The sequence below is a fragment of the Equus quagga genome, chromosome 13 (genome assembly GCF_021613505.1).
Source record: "Equus quagga isolate Etosha38 chromosome 13, UCLA_HA_Equagga_1.0, whole genome shotgun sequence".
Taxonomy (NCBI): Eukaryota; Metazoa; Chordata; class Mammalia; order Perissodactyla; family Equidae; genus Equus; species Equus quagga.
Window position 1 is genome coordinate 92,608,012 of NC_060279.1, and position 13,068 is coordinate 92,621,079.

General features: G+C 48.5%; 1 protein-coding gene across 3 annotated transcripts in view; it reads right to left on the reverse strand.

Moving 5' to 3' along the window:
• Window positions 1–4,244, reverse strand: part of LOC124249478 (very-long-chain 3-oxoacyl-CoA reductase-B-like) — a 21,121-nt gene extending 16,877 nt beyond the window's left edge. For 2 of the 3 annotated variants that reach the window (XM_046680464.1, XM_046680463.1), the window contains exons 1-3: window positions 4,013–4,244; window positions 3,677–3,723; window positions 16–91 (exon numbers count right to left, since the gene is read on the reverse strand). In XM_046680464.1, the coding sequence (XP_046536420.1) occupies window positions 16–91; window positions 3,677–3,723; window positions 4,013–4,172 (283 nt within the window). In that variant the 5' untranslated portion in view covers window positions 4,173–4,244. The remainder of the gene's footprint in view (window positions 1–15; window positions 92–3,676; window positions 3,724–4,012) is intronic. The other variant, XM_046680465.1, reaches the window with a different exon arrangement.
• Window positions 4,245–13,068: the final 8,824 nt, after the last annotated feature.

Genomic DNA, 13,068 nt, shown 5'->3' on the forward strand with positions numbered 1-13,068 from the left:
CCCCCTGGCTCTCACCTATCTCCTTTGCCTCGTAGTCCAACTTGCTCAGGCTTCGACTGATGAGGACAATGTTCAGACCTCTCCTGGCGAGCTGCAGAGAATTCATCGATTGACTGATTGATTCGTTCTACAAAGATTTCGTGTGGTGCCTGCCCGGGGGCACCGTGTGGTAGGCGCTGCGGACGCAGAGGCGAACGAAAGAGAAAAAAGATGCCTGCGCTCCGGGGAAGGCGCAGTCCAGGCAGGCGGAGCAGGAAGCGCAGAGGCCTTTGCACAAAGGCTGGGAGGACAGCAGGAGTCCCGCGTGCCCTGGGGGCAGTGGCCCGTGGCACAGGAGCCCAGTGAGGTAGGCAGGGGACCAGATCATAGGGCCTCGGATGCCCCGGTAAAGACTTTGGCTTTTATTTGCAGTGACAGAAAAGTCCAATAACTCAAGCGTTTGTTCCTTCCTTCCTTCAAATATTTGTTCAAGGTGTGTTTGCAGAGCACCTGCTCTTTGCTGGGTGGTGCTGGGGACACAAGGTACCCGTGGCAAATTCAGTCTCGCTCCCTCCTCTTCACCCTCCACTCGGCAGCCAGAGGGCTCTTTCTAAAGCACGAACCTGCCCCTACCTCTCCTGTCTTGACTCCCCAGGACCTTGGGACAAAACCATGTTCCTCACCCTGGCTCCACGTGACCTGGTACCAGCTCTCTATGGGAGTCCAGGCACAACAGATGGTTCGTCTAGCCCCACAAGTATCTCCTGGATTTTCCTGCCTCTGGGCCTTTGCACATGCTGCTCCTTCTGCCCTGAATGCCTTCCCCCTTGAAAGAGAGTTAGCAAATATTTGTGGAATGGGTGCCAAGTAGCATTTTGGCACACATCTGACCCTCTCCTCCTGTGTGTCTGAGGGTGATGTATTATGTGGAGCTCAGTGTCCATCAGCTTCGGAGAGAGGCCAGGCACAAACATCTCAACAGCTCCATGCATCTGAGAGGTTGGTGCTATGAAGGCCATTCATTCATTCCACAAACATTTGCACAGCATCTGCTTGTGCCTGGTCCTGTGCCGGTGGCCCTGACCAAGACAGTCCCAGCGCTGCCCTCACGGGGCTCAGAGTGCAGAGGTGGGACAGACCAACTCTCAGCCAGCAATAACCCAGAGTGGCCATCAGGACTCGCTGACTTGCAACTAAACACAATCCTTTCCCTTTCCTCCAGGGTCACCCTTCTACTCCAGCCCTAGCTTCCCCTCCCTTCTTGCCCGCTAAAGGACATTGCTCCAGCTTTTCTCCCACCTTCCCTTGCATCACGACTTCTCTCTCTTCTGGATTATTCCCATCAGCATACAAATCTGCTGTGGTCTCTCCCACTTTCCCTGTCCAGGTGTTGCCCCATTTCTTCTCACCCCACCCGCTCCCTTCACTCAACATTCCAAGAAAGGATTGTCTACACTGTTCTCCTCCCGTACCCTCTCATACCCACTCCAGTCGGGCTCCTGCCCCGACCTTGCCACCCAAACCACTCTGGTCACCAATAACTTCCCCGTTGGTAAAGCAAATGCTGTATTCTCAGCACCTCCCAGCGGTGATTGACACGGTGATCACTGCCTCTTGCTGGAAACATTCTTTATGTGGCTTCCAACACCTCTTCTCCATCCCTTATACTCTGGTTTTCCTCCTACTTTGTCTCATTTCTTGTTCCTCCTCATCTTCCACGCCTCTTGACTTTGGATGGTCCAGGGAGCTCTTTGGGGTGACTCAGACTGTGCTCAGCTTCTCCATCTCCACCCACTCCCATGGCCATCTCATCTAGTCTCATGACTTTAAATGGCATCGCTATGTTGATGATGCTTACATTTATATCTCCACCCAGACTTCCCCTCGGGACTCCACAGTGCTATACCCAGCTGCATACTTCGCAACTTGGATACCTAATCGGTATCTCAAACTTAAAATGTCCAAAATTAAATTCCTGCCTGTTTTTCCCCAAACCTGGTCCTCCCTCAATTCAACCCCATCTCAGTAATGGCAGCTCCATTCTTTGAGGTGTTCTGGCCAAAAATCTTGTAGTAGTTTATTTTGTGAGGCAAGCATTATCCTAATACCAAAACCCAAACAAAGATATTACAAGAAAAGAAACTCATAAGTTTACACACAAAAAATCCTCAACAAAATATTAGTAAATCCAATCCAGTAATATATAAAAAGGACCAAGTGGGATTTATCTCAGGAATGCAAGGTTGGTTCAACATTTGCAAAAATCAATCAATGTAATTTCCCATATAAACAGACTAAAGAAGAAAAACCATACGATCATTTCAATAGATACTGAAAAATTACTTGACAAAGGATAAAAACTCTCAGCAAGCTAGGGGTAGAAGGGACATTCCTCAACCTTATAAAGGGCACATAAGTAAATAAATGAGTAAATAGGCAAATGAAACCTAGAGCTAACTTTACGTTTAATGGTTAAAGACTAAATGCCTTTCCCCCAAGATCAGGAATAAAGAAGGATCTTCACTCTCACCACTCCTTTCAACACCATATTGAAGTTCCTAGCCAGTGCAATAAGGCATGAAAAGGAAATGAAAGGTACACAGACTGGAAAGGAAGAAATGATCTCTATTCACAGATGATGTAGAAAAATCCCAAGAAATCCACAAAAAAATTACAATAACCAAGAAGTGAGTTTAGCAAGGTTTCAGGTTACAAGGTAAAAAGCTGAGTCATACTCCACATCAAACCTTTCCGTATATCTTGTCAGCTTTATCTTCAAAATAATCCAGAATCCAAGAACTTCTCGTTCTGTCACCTGGTCTGAGTCATCACCATCTCCTGCTTGGGTTGTGCAAGAGCACCTTAGCTGATCTCCTACTTCCACCCTCACCCCCTACAGTATCATACCCCTCTTCTGCTCAGAACCCTCCCAGGATCCCACCTCACTCAGCAAATATTAAGGTATCCACGATAACCTACCAGATTCCCCAGGATATGCCCTGAAATTGCATCTCTCTCCTCAACTCCTACGACTCCCCTATTCTTCTCACTCTGACACAATCACAGTGGCCACCTCTCTGCTTCTCTAACAAGCAGTTCTCCCTACCTCAGGGCCTTTGCACTGGCTGTTTCTTCTCCCTGGAAATCCCTTCTCCCAATTATCCACATAACTCCCTCCTTCACCTCCTTCAAGTCTTTTCTCCATTTCACCTTCTCAGTGACATCTTCTCTGATCATCCTATATAAAAATGGGAACCCACACATCCCCAGGATTCCCTGTTCTCCTTTCTTGATTGATTTTTCTCCTTAACCCTTGGCACCATTTGACACACTGTATATTTTATTTATTAATCTTATTTACACCTGTCTCCCCTCACTAGAACATAAGTTCCATGAGGGCAAGTTCTTTTGGTTTTTTAAACCCAGTTTGTTCACTGCTGTACCCCCCAGGACCTGGAAGATGCCTGGCACGTAGAGGGGGTCAATAAATATGTTTTGAATGACTGAATCAGGGTGACAATGGGAAAATGTTGAGGGGCTGTAGAAGCCTGGAGACCAGAGGGAAGGCTTCCTGGAGGAGAGGACATCTGAAGGAACCAGATAAAGCATGCAGTTTTCAGTCTAGCAGGGGCAGCTGCTGCAAGCTAACAGACAGAAACTCCTAGCATTCCCTAGGCTGTAAGACATCATGACTCACCTCGTGCGCATAGGCTTTGCCAATGCCGCTGGTGGCTCCTGTCACCACTAGAGACGAGAGGAGGAGGGAGGGCAGGAGGAGGCAGCCACAGACTTTGCCCCAGCCCAAGCTCAGCCCACCCCAGATCCTTCCCCCTGCCGGCTCCTCCACTCTCCCTCCTGGCCCTTCTTGTGCCTTTTCTGGGTGCCTCCCTCGCCCTGGTCACTGCAGCCTTCACCTGTCTTGCTTCCAGGAGTCCTCCAGCCTCTGTTCTGATCGGGGGTCCTCACCTGTCACCCGTCCTCATTCCTGCAGCCCCCACCCATACCCACTTGGCACAGAGCCCTCGCTCCTCACCTGCCCAGGCTCCATGTGCCCGGAGCCAAGGGGCGCCCCGGCGTGCCTGGGGCAGCAGGTAGACATAGACTAAGTGGCCCACCTCCCAGGTCACCCTCAGCAGCAGCCACAAGGCGGTAACCGCCCCCAGCGCCCTCAGCGCGTCCCATTCCGACTCCATCGCAGCCCCCAGCAACCGGTCACCAGACCCGAGGACAAAACTAGGAGGCTGCCTCCGGGAGCAGCGATTTGAACGCTGGCCTGCCAACTCCGGGTTAGCCCCGCCCACACTGCCAGTCAAGCCTTAGGCCCCCCCCCCCGCTTTATTCTGGCGGACGGGCCACGCCCATCAGCCCTAGCACCGCCCCTTGCCATCTAATTAGGTCACATCTGGGCTTAACGCCCAGGTACCTTCCCGGACCAGAAGGTCTTATCTCCCCTCACCCTGCACGGCTGGGCAAAGGACACCCACAGACTCCCTCTCTGTTTGGGTCGCTGAACCCCTCTTAGCTGCAGGTGGTCTGACCTGATAATACCCATCCCAAGGGAGTTTTGTCAATAACACAGAGTTTGTCCGAAAAAGGTGCCCTTCAGATTTTCTGCTGAGGCAAAAGTCAAAGCCCTGACAGTGGGCTTACATGACCCCGCTCCTCATTTCCCCTTACAAAGTCTGTATCTTTTTGTTTTTTTTCACTTGTTCTGAGTGTTTATTCTTATTGTGATCAAATATACACAGCAAAATTTACCATTTTAACCCTTTTTGTGTTTGTTTTTTTTGTTGAGGAAGATTGGCCCTGGGCTAACATCTGTGCCCATCTTCCTCCATTTAGTATGTGGGATGCCACCACAGCATGGCTTGATGAGCAGTGTGTAAGTCCATGCTGGGGATTCAAACAACGAACCCCGGCTGCCCAAGCAGAACATGCGAACTTAACCGCTGCACCACTGGACCAGCCCCATATCTTAACAATATTAAGTGTTCCAATCCATGAACATGGGATGTCTTTCTATTTATTTGTGCCTTCTTTAATTTCTTTCAGTGATGTTTTATAGTTTTCAGGGTACAAGTTATTCACCTCCTTGGTTGAGTTTATTCCTATATTTTTGATGCTATTGTAAATGAAATTGTTTTCTTAATTCATTTTTTTGGTGTGTTCATTGTTAGTGTGCAGAAACACAACTGATTTTTGTGTATCTATTTCGAATCCTACAACTTTGTGAATTTGCTTTGTAGTTCTGACAGATTTTTTGTGGACTACTTAGGGTTTTCTACATATAAAATCATCTTGTCTGAAGATAGTTTTTTCTTCCTTTCCAATTTAGATACCTTCAAGTTCTTTTTTTGTGATTAATTGCTCTGGCTAGGACTTTCGGTACTATGATAAACAGAAGTGGTAATGTTGACATCCTTGTCTTGTTCTTGACCTTAGAGGCAAAGCTTTCGGTCCTTCACCATTGAGTATAATGTCAGCTGTGGGGTTTTTCATTTATGGCCCTATTACATTAAGGTAGTTTCCTTCTATTCCTGATTTATTGAGTATTTTTATCATGAAAGAGTGTTGAATTTTGTCAAGTCATTTTTCTGCATCAATTAACATAATCTTGTGCTTTTTCTTTATTCTGTTAACGTGTCACATTACATTAATAATTTATAAATTATTACTGTATGCATTTGTCTTTCAAATTCTGTAGAAAATAAAAAAGTGGAGTTACAAGCCAAGATTAAAATGATCTGGCTTTTATATTTGCCCACGTATTACCTGTATTAGAGGACTTTGTGTCTTCACATGGCTTCAGGTTACTGTTTAACATTTCAACCTGCAGGAGTCCCTTTAGCATTTCTTGTAAGGCAGGTCTAGTGGTCAGGAACTCCCTCAATTTTTGTTTATCTGGGTGGAAGCTTACTCTTAAGGCTTAAGGCTTCCTAAGGTGGAAGCCTTAGGGGAGAAGAGAGAATGGTGCTTGGAGAGTCGGTGCTGGCGTCCAGATTATTTTGAGCTGAAGACATTTGAGAATCAACAAATGCTGGAAAGCCTTTCTCTGAACTCTCCTTCTCTGACTAAAATCGCCTCCCCGGGAGTTTCATCAACCAGAGAAGATTGACTCATCCCAGGAGAGGAGACTAGAAGCCCACACCACACTCAGACCGACGTTGTCACAATTTCTCCCTCCCTTTCCCCATTAAGAGGTAGATAAGCTCTCAAATCCCACTTTTCTGGGGGACGCACTTTTTTCTTGATACCCCCATGCACATGAAATGAAAAATTAGTAAATTGCTCCTGTCATGCCTCTTCTCCTGTTGATCTGCCTGTTGTCAGTTTATTTTGCAGACACAGCCACTGAACCTGGGAGGGGAGAAGGAAACTCCTTCCTCCCGTGTGGTTTCTGGCAATGGGGATGGGATATCATTGTCTGGAAGGCTCTTCCCACTCTGGAGGTTGCAGTTGAGAGATCCTGGGACCTCTCAAAGGCAGCAAAGGGCAAGAATTCTGGGGGCCGGCCCTGTGGCTGAGTGGTTAAGTTCACGTACTCCGCTGCAGCACCCTGGGGTTTGCTGGTTCGGATCCTGGGCACAGACCTGCACGTCGCTCATCAAGCCATGCTGTGGAGGCACCCCACGCAGAGGAAGTAGAAGGACCTACAACTAGGATATACAACTATGTACTGGGGCTTTGGGGAGGAAAGGAAAACGAAGGGAGGATGATTGGCAACAGATGTTAGCTCAGGGCCAGTCTTCCTCAGCAAAAAAAAAAAAACAAAAAACCTTTTCAGTTTCCTTTGGTCTCTGTATGGGGGGACCAAGCCAAGCAATATTAGTCTCTACTGTCTTTTCCCTTTCTAAATTTACATTAGCCGGAGAAAACATTTGTATGAACTAGTCTTTTGGGTACAGCAACTCTTGTGATTTTTCTTTTGAGTACTCTTGGTTTTCATTGATCCTTTCCCTTCCAGAGATGGTCATCGTGTTCCTTCGCCTCTGTCTCTTGTGTTGTTCGTCATAAGGAGAATCACAGGGTAGAACAAAGGCATAGTTCCTACCAGCCTGTCGTTTAAGCCGGCCTCACAGCCTGGTGAATTCACGGTTCTCACCAGACTGCCCTCTCTCTGGACAAACTTTGCTGTGGGTCACCAATAAAAAAACAAACCAGGGGCCCTCCCGGTGGTGAAGAGGTTAAGTTCGCACGTTCGGCTTCGGCGGCCCGGGGTTCCCCGGTTTGGATCCCGGGTGCGGACATGGCACCGCTTGGCATGCCATGCTGTGGCAGCATCCCACATAGAAAGTAGAGGAAGATGGGCACGGATGTTAGCGAGGGGCCAGTCTTCCTCAGCAAAAAGAGGGGGATTGGTGGCAGATGTTAGCTCAGGGCTAATCTTCCTCAAAAAAAAAAAAAAAAGAATTAAGCCCAATAAAGAGAATCCTTGTATCTTCTTTATAGTTCTCTTTACACATTTCTAATTGTAAAGTGACTCTCTCGGCTCTTGTCTTGGCAGAAGCATTCTGTCCATCCCCATGTCATCCAATCCCCAATACAATTGTCCCCATTGAAATAACATCAATAGGATTGCATCCTGGCTATTGTTTCCAATGGTCATCTCTAGTGTCCTTGCCCAGGAGGAAACATTAATTAGTTGTACCATCAGTGCTCTCAAGTGAATGTGTCAAAGCCTAGGAAGAAATTCTTGGCTTTGGAGTAATTGTTCCAGTGACCGTGCTTTCTCCAGCTTCAGGTGTGCTAATTGTTACTGCATCATCGAACCCAGACATGAGGGAATTAGGAAAAACAATGCACAGCATTAAAATCAATAGTTCTATCTTCTCTAGGGTTCAGGGGAGGTAGCCGCCATCGAGTGTAATCTTCTTTACTCCTTACAGGAATGCAGCACATTAGCTTATTCAACCAAAGAAGTTTGTACTGTTCAACATGTAATCTTTTTTTTTTTTTTTTGCTGAGGAAGACTGGTCCTGAGCTAACATCTGTGCCCATCTTCCTCTACTTTATACATGGGATGCCTACCACAGCATGGCCTGTCAAGCGGTGCCATGTCCACACCCGGGATCCGAACCAGCGAACCCCGGGCTGCCAAAGTGGAACCTGCGCACTTAACTGCTGCACCACCAGGCCGGCCCCCAACATGTAAGCTTTTTTGTCCGCAGCATCCTATGTTGTTCTTCCAACATCTTTGGACTTCCCAGCCAGCTGATTGGCTCTGGGTGCATCCCCGTGAGAGGTGGGACCTCTCCAGAGACTAAGACATCAGCAGCAGCCACCATCGTGACCTAGGACAGGTGCACTGACACAGACGCCGGTGGACGTTATTGGAGTTCTTCCCTTGGCCAAAAGATCAGCTTTATTCTGCGAGACTGACCCGCAGGGAGACATGGGGCATGTGACCTCATGTCTGTCTCCCCGATTCAGGATTTGGGGCAAAACTTAAGAGGTTAAGGAGAACAGGCTGGCACATGGAAAGGCTGGTGGGGCAGGTTTTGGTTGGTGGGCTTCAAACATTTAAGACGAGGTTCTAAACATTTATGACAGGGCTGTAAACACTTACGGTGGGTAGGGAAGGAATTCTAACACCGGATCTTCCTGAATGAGGGACCCCTTGCTTCTTGTAAGAGTCCAACTTTCAAATTCCAGTCGTGTCCTGGTCCTTGGGTGCCGTGGGAAGGAGGGTCTTTGGTTCTGTGGTCATTTCAGTCCAAGATTTCTTCTTCTGTGCACGCTCTGGCTACGTGACTTGGCAAATTTTCTGAAATGCAATTCTGAATCACTCTATTGATAAGAGATGGGGTCAGCTGAACTGGTCCGGGAGGGGCTGAGGTCACCGAACCAGGGAATTCTTGTTTGTTACCTTCCATGGATAATCTAGAGAAAAGCCAGACGTACTCTCTCCCTTTTTGGACATATGTGAAATCTAGTTGTAAGTTTTTTTCCGCTTGCCTGCACGTGCGCTGTTTTGTGAACGAGAGATGAGCGGTGCCTGCACTCACGCGTCCTGGAGCGGTTCCATCAGCCTGCTCTGATGGACTGTTTCCCGGGTTCGAATTCCTCCCCTTGGTTATCAAATAGACTCGTTTAATTAACCTTTACCTGGACTCTTTATCTCAGTTGACACAGGAAATGGCACAGATGGAGGCCGATACACAAGGCTTGAAAGAGGGACCCTGGACGCCTTTCCTCCGAAGGTGACCTGGCCCAAGGGTGAACTTAGGGCCCAAGGGTGCACTCAGAAAGAAGGCCAGCACCCCCAAGGCTTTGTGGGGCGCGTCACACAGGCTTTCCATAGACACTGCAACAAACCGGGAAGCCGCAGAACACATCCCTTCTTTAGTTGGAAATCTCCTTGATATAAAGGGGGAGGATCCGGACTGGATTTCTTAATTGATGCCGGTGCAACTCTTCCTGCCGTCGGCTCAGAGGATTTATCTCCACTTGTCGCCTCTAATTCTGTTCAAGCTGTGGGGTCTCTGGGCAGCCTGTCCTATTGCCTCCATAGCAGGCCGCCCTGACATCCTTAGGTCCTCTCTACACTCCCTGTGTCTTTCTAGTTTCCGATTCCTCACCAGCAAATCTTTTAGGTAGAGATTTGCTATGTAAATTTTTTTTTTTTTTTTGGTGAGGAAGATTGGCCCTGAGCTAATATCTGTAACCAATCTTCCTCTTTTTGCTTGAGGAAGACTGTCGCTGAGCTAACATCTGTGCCAATCTGTGCCAATCTTGCTTTACTTGGCTTGACAAGCAGGCTGTAGGTCCACACCAGGATCCGAATCCATGAACCCCGGGTCACCAAAGTGGAGTGTGAGAACCCAACCACTAGGCCACTGGGTCAGCCCCAAGATTTGTTATGCAAAATTACTGCCGCCACATGCCATAAGAGAAAGGGGGTTTTTTATGTCCCTGCCCTCAGACCAAACCTCAAACTTCCTACTTTCCTTAATGGAGACTCATTTCGATTGAAATTCCTCTGAAGAGGACTTGACCTTAAAATGCGTCCCAATCAGTCTTTGGGCCTCATATGCAAATAGGGCCGAATTACTATTAAGTACAGAACCCTTATGCCTTGCCTGGGAAAGGAATAAAGCTCTCCCATGCGTAGCCCAGTTCTCATTCTCTCTTTCCCTCTCTCTCTCTCTCTCACACACACACACACGCGCGCGCTCACACACACTCGCGCTCGGGGCGATGCAGGATAAGGACTTGACCTCACGATGCACTTTCCTTGACATGGGAGTGCCCTTATCTTCCCTTCCTCTCCCTGCAAGATTCCGATCTCTGCCTGCCATAAAAGAAGGGAAGATCGATTCAGAAGAGAATCAAGTCTCCCGAGGGGTGCAAGGTCGAAGAGCCAACGCCCCTTGTAACTCCTCGCCGCCCCGCAGCCCCCGGAGCAGCCGCTGTCCGCGCGCGAGTCCTGCTGGCTCCGCCCGGCTGCCTTTCCATCCATCGCCTCCTGACTCGCCATGGCCCTTTGCACTGATGTCTGGAGGGAGACGGGGAACACGGGCTCGCACGCCAGGGGGGCTGCGAGTCTCCCTCAATGTTGTCCCGAGTCCTTAAAGCTGGCTGAGACTCTGCATCTCTAGGCCAGACCCCACCCTGTTCAGCATGTTCATGTTTTCTCGCTCTGCAACTGCACTGAGCAGGGAGATCTCACGACGCCCTCGTTCTCCTTAAGGTGCTAGCGGAACACACCCAGAGAGCCTTCATGTCTAAAATTCAGAGGGTGCGAACCGCTGGCACCCGCTTACGACATGAGCTATCTCAGGGTATTCAAATACTCACCCCAAAATGCCTTGAATCAATTCTGACCATCCTTCTCCCCCAAACAAAAAAGCAGCTTTGTGAATTTCCAGGGGCAGCTGGGTACTGCCGCCTGGACCCCTATTTTTCCTGCCCTTGTTAATCCCTTCTATGCCCCCTTTCTGGATGCTACTCTAGGGACCTGAAATTGGCCACCCCAAGATATGTCTCTTTGGCATCAGGATTATTTGAGGCTGATTGCTTTTGATAAACTGGGACAGGGAAGGAGGCTCTGAGGAATGGAACTTGCCCTTTGTTAGGACACATTTACATTTGTGGGGTAAATTTCTATCTGTAAAGGGTGCCTCCCTCTCTGTACCAGGAAGAAGAAAGGAGATGACCTTCTCTCTAGAAACTCTTAATGCCAAAGGCAAGGACTGAAATCTGCATTTTATTGTGCTTCTCTGGTAACCTCCTGTAACTGACTTCCCTCCCCCTCCCAACGTTGGCATCTCCTTAAAGATTAAGCATCTTTCTTTAGGCTGGGAACCGATTGCAGCGCTCACCTGTGACCCCCCAGTCCGAGGTAACACACCTGCCACCCCACTGCATTCACTGAGACAGCAGACCTATTTGCCGTTTCCATCAAGAGCTGTGCTGACAGAGCAGCCTCGTGACTATTGTAAAAGGGACATTTCAATCACATGTGAAACACCCTGTTTGGGGCTATATAACCACTCTGTGCACCCCACTTCTTTGGTGCCCTTTCTTCCTTCGGGAAGAAAGGCCCCGGGCATGGTTCCTCATAAAGCTTTGTTTAATTTTCTCTTGCTATTCTGTCTCATGTGAATTTAATTCGTTCTCCGGCCAGACGAACCCACACTTGGGAAGAGGAAATGTCTTCCTCCCCTACACTACTCAGAACCCACCTCCTGGCTCCTGGAGGCATGAACCTCCTTTGAAACTTTAAAATAGCATTTTTAAACTCTTTTATTTTTAAACTTTTAAAATAGCATAAATAAGCATTGTCCACACCCTCAGCTCTCAGCTTACCTTTTTTTTTTTTTTTTTTTTGGTGAGGAAGATTGGCTCTTAGCTAGCATCTGTTGCCAATCTTCCTCCATTTCATGTGGGACGCTGCCACAGCGTGGCTTGAGGAGCGGTGCTAGGTCCGCACCAAGATCTGAATCTGCAAACCCCGGGGCTACGAAAGTGGAGTGCATGAACTTAACCGCTAGGACACTGGTGAGCCCTCAGCTTACCTAATTTTGGCTAAGCTCTTCACCTACACTGCCGTGAGGATGGTGGAATGGCTGCACTTATTTTAGGACGATCTTTTGCCGCTCAGATCCGTCCTGTAGCATATTTCTCATGTCACTTAGACCCTGTGGTGTCACATGTCTGTGTAGGGCGGCCGCAGCTGCTGCCCTAATTGACAAAGCTGGGGCTCTCACGTGGGTCACCTCCACACTCCCCATGCTGTGTCTGCTCTCTTCGGAGTTCAGAGGACACAGCACCCCTCTACATCGCGGCAGACCATCTGCGAACAGGCCCCGTGAACCCACCCCTTCATCATCTTCCGTCGCGGTAACTTTCCATCCGGCTACTCTAGGGTCCCTCCCTGATGGTGGAGAGCCCGGCTGCATGCCCATGATTGCCCTGCGATGACAGAAATGCTCTCCGAGCCAGGAGAGGACCCCTTACACCCCCACCTCCAACGATAACCCAGACCTATTTCCATCCTCTGGCGGCTCCTGCAGACGAGATTTCTGGGGAAACATAACAACGGGTCATGCCATCCCTTCCCCACGTGAAACCCTTGAAGCATCCTCTTCGCCCACTATGTAACCAGCCCATGTGGCTGGGCTCATGGCTCTTACCAGAGCTCATCGCTGGCAAGGGGGAGAAATGCCGCTACTCCCACTGACGCCAGATATGCTTTTAGAGTCAGCCAGGCTGCTGACACAGCTGGAAATCCTGTGGATTTTTTTTTATTGAGGTTTATAATATTATATAAGTTTCAGGTTACAGCATTATGTTTCAATTTCTGTGTAGTTTACGGCATGTTCACCCCGCAAAGACCAATTACCATCCATCACCACACAACTGTGCCCAGTCACCCCCTCTTCCCTCCTCCTTTTCCTGTGGTAACCAGCAGTCCAACCTCTGTGTCTATGTGATCGTTTGCTTTTGTTTTTTATCTTCTAGTTATGAGTGAGATCATACGGCATTTGACTTTCTGCCTCTGACTTATTTCGCTCAGCATAATACCCTCAAGGTCCATCCATGTTGCCACAAATAGCCGGATTTCATCATTTCTCATGGCTGAGTAGT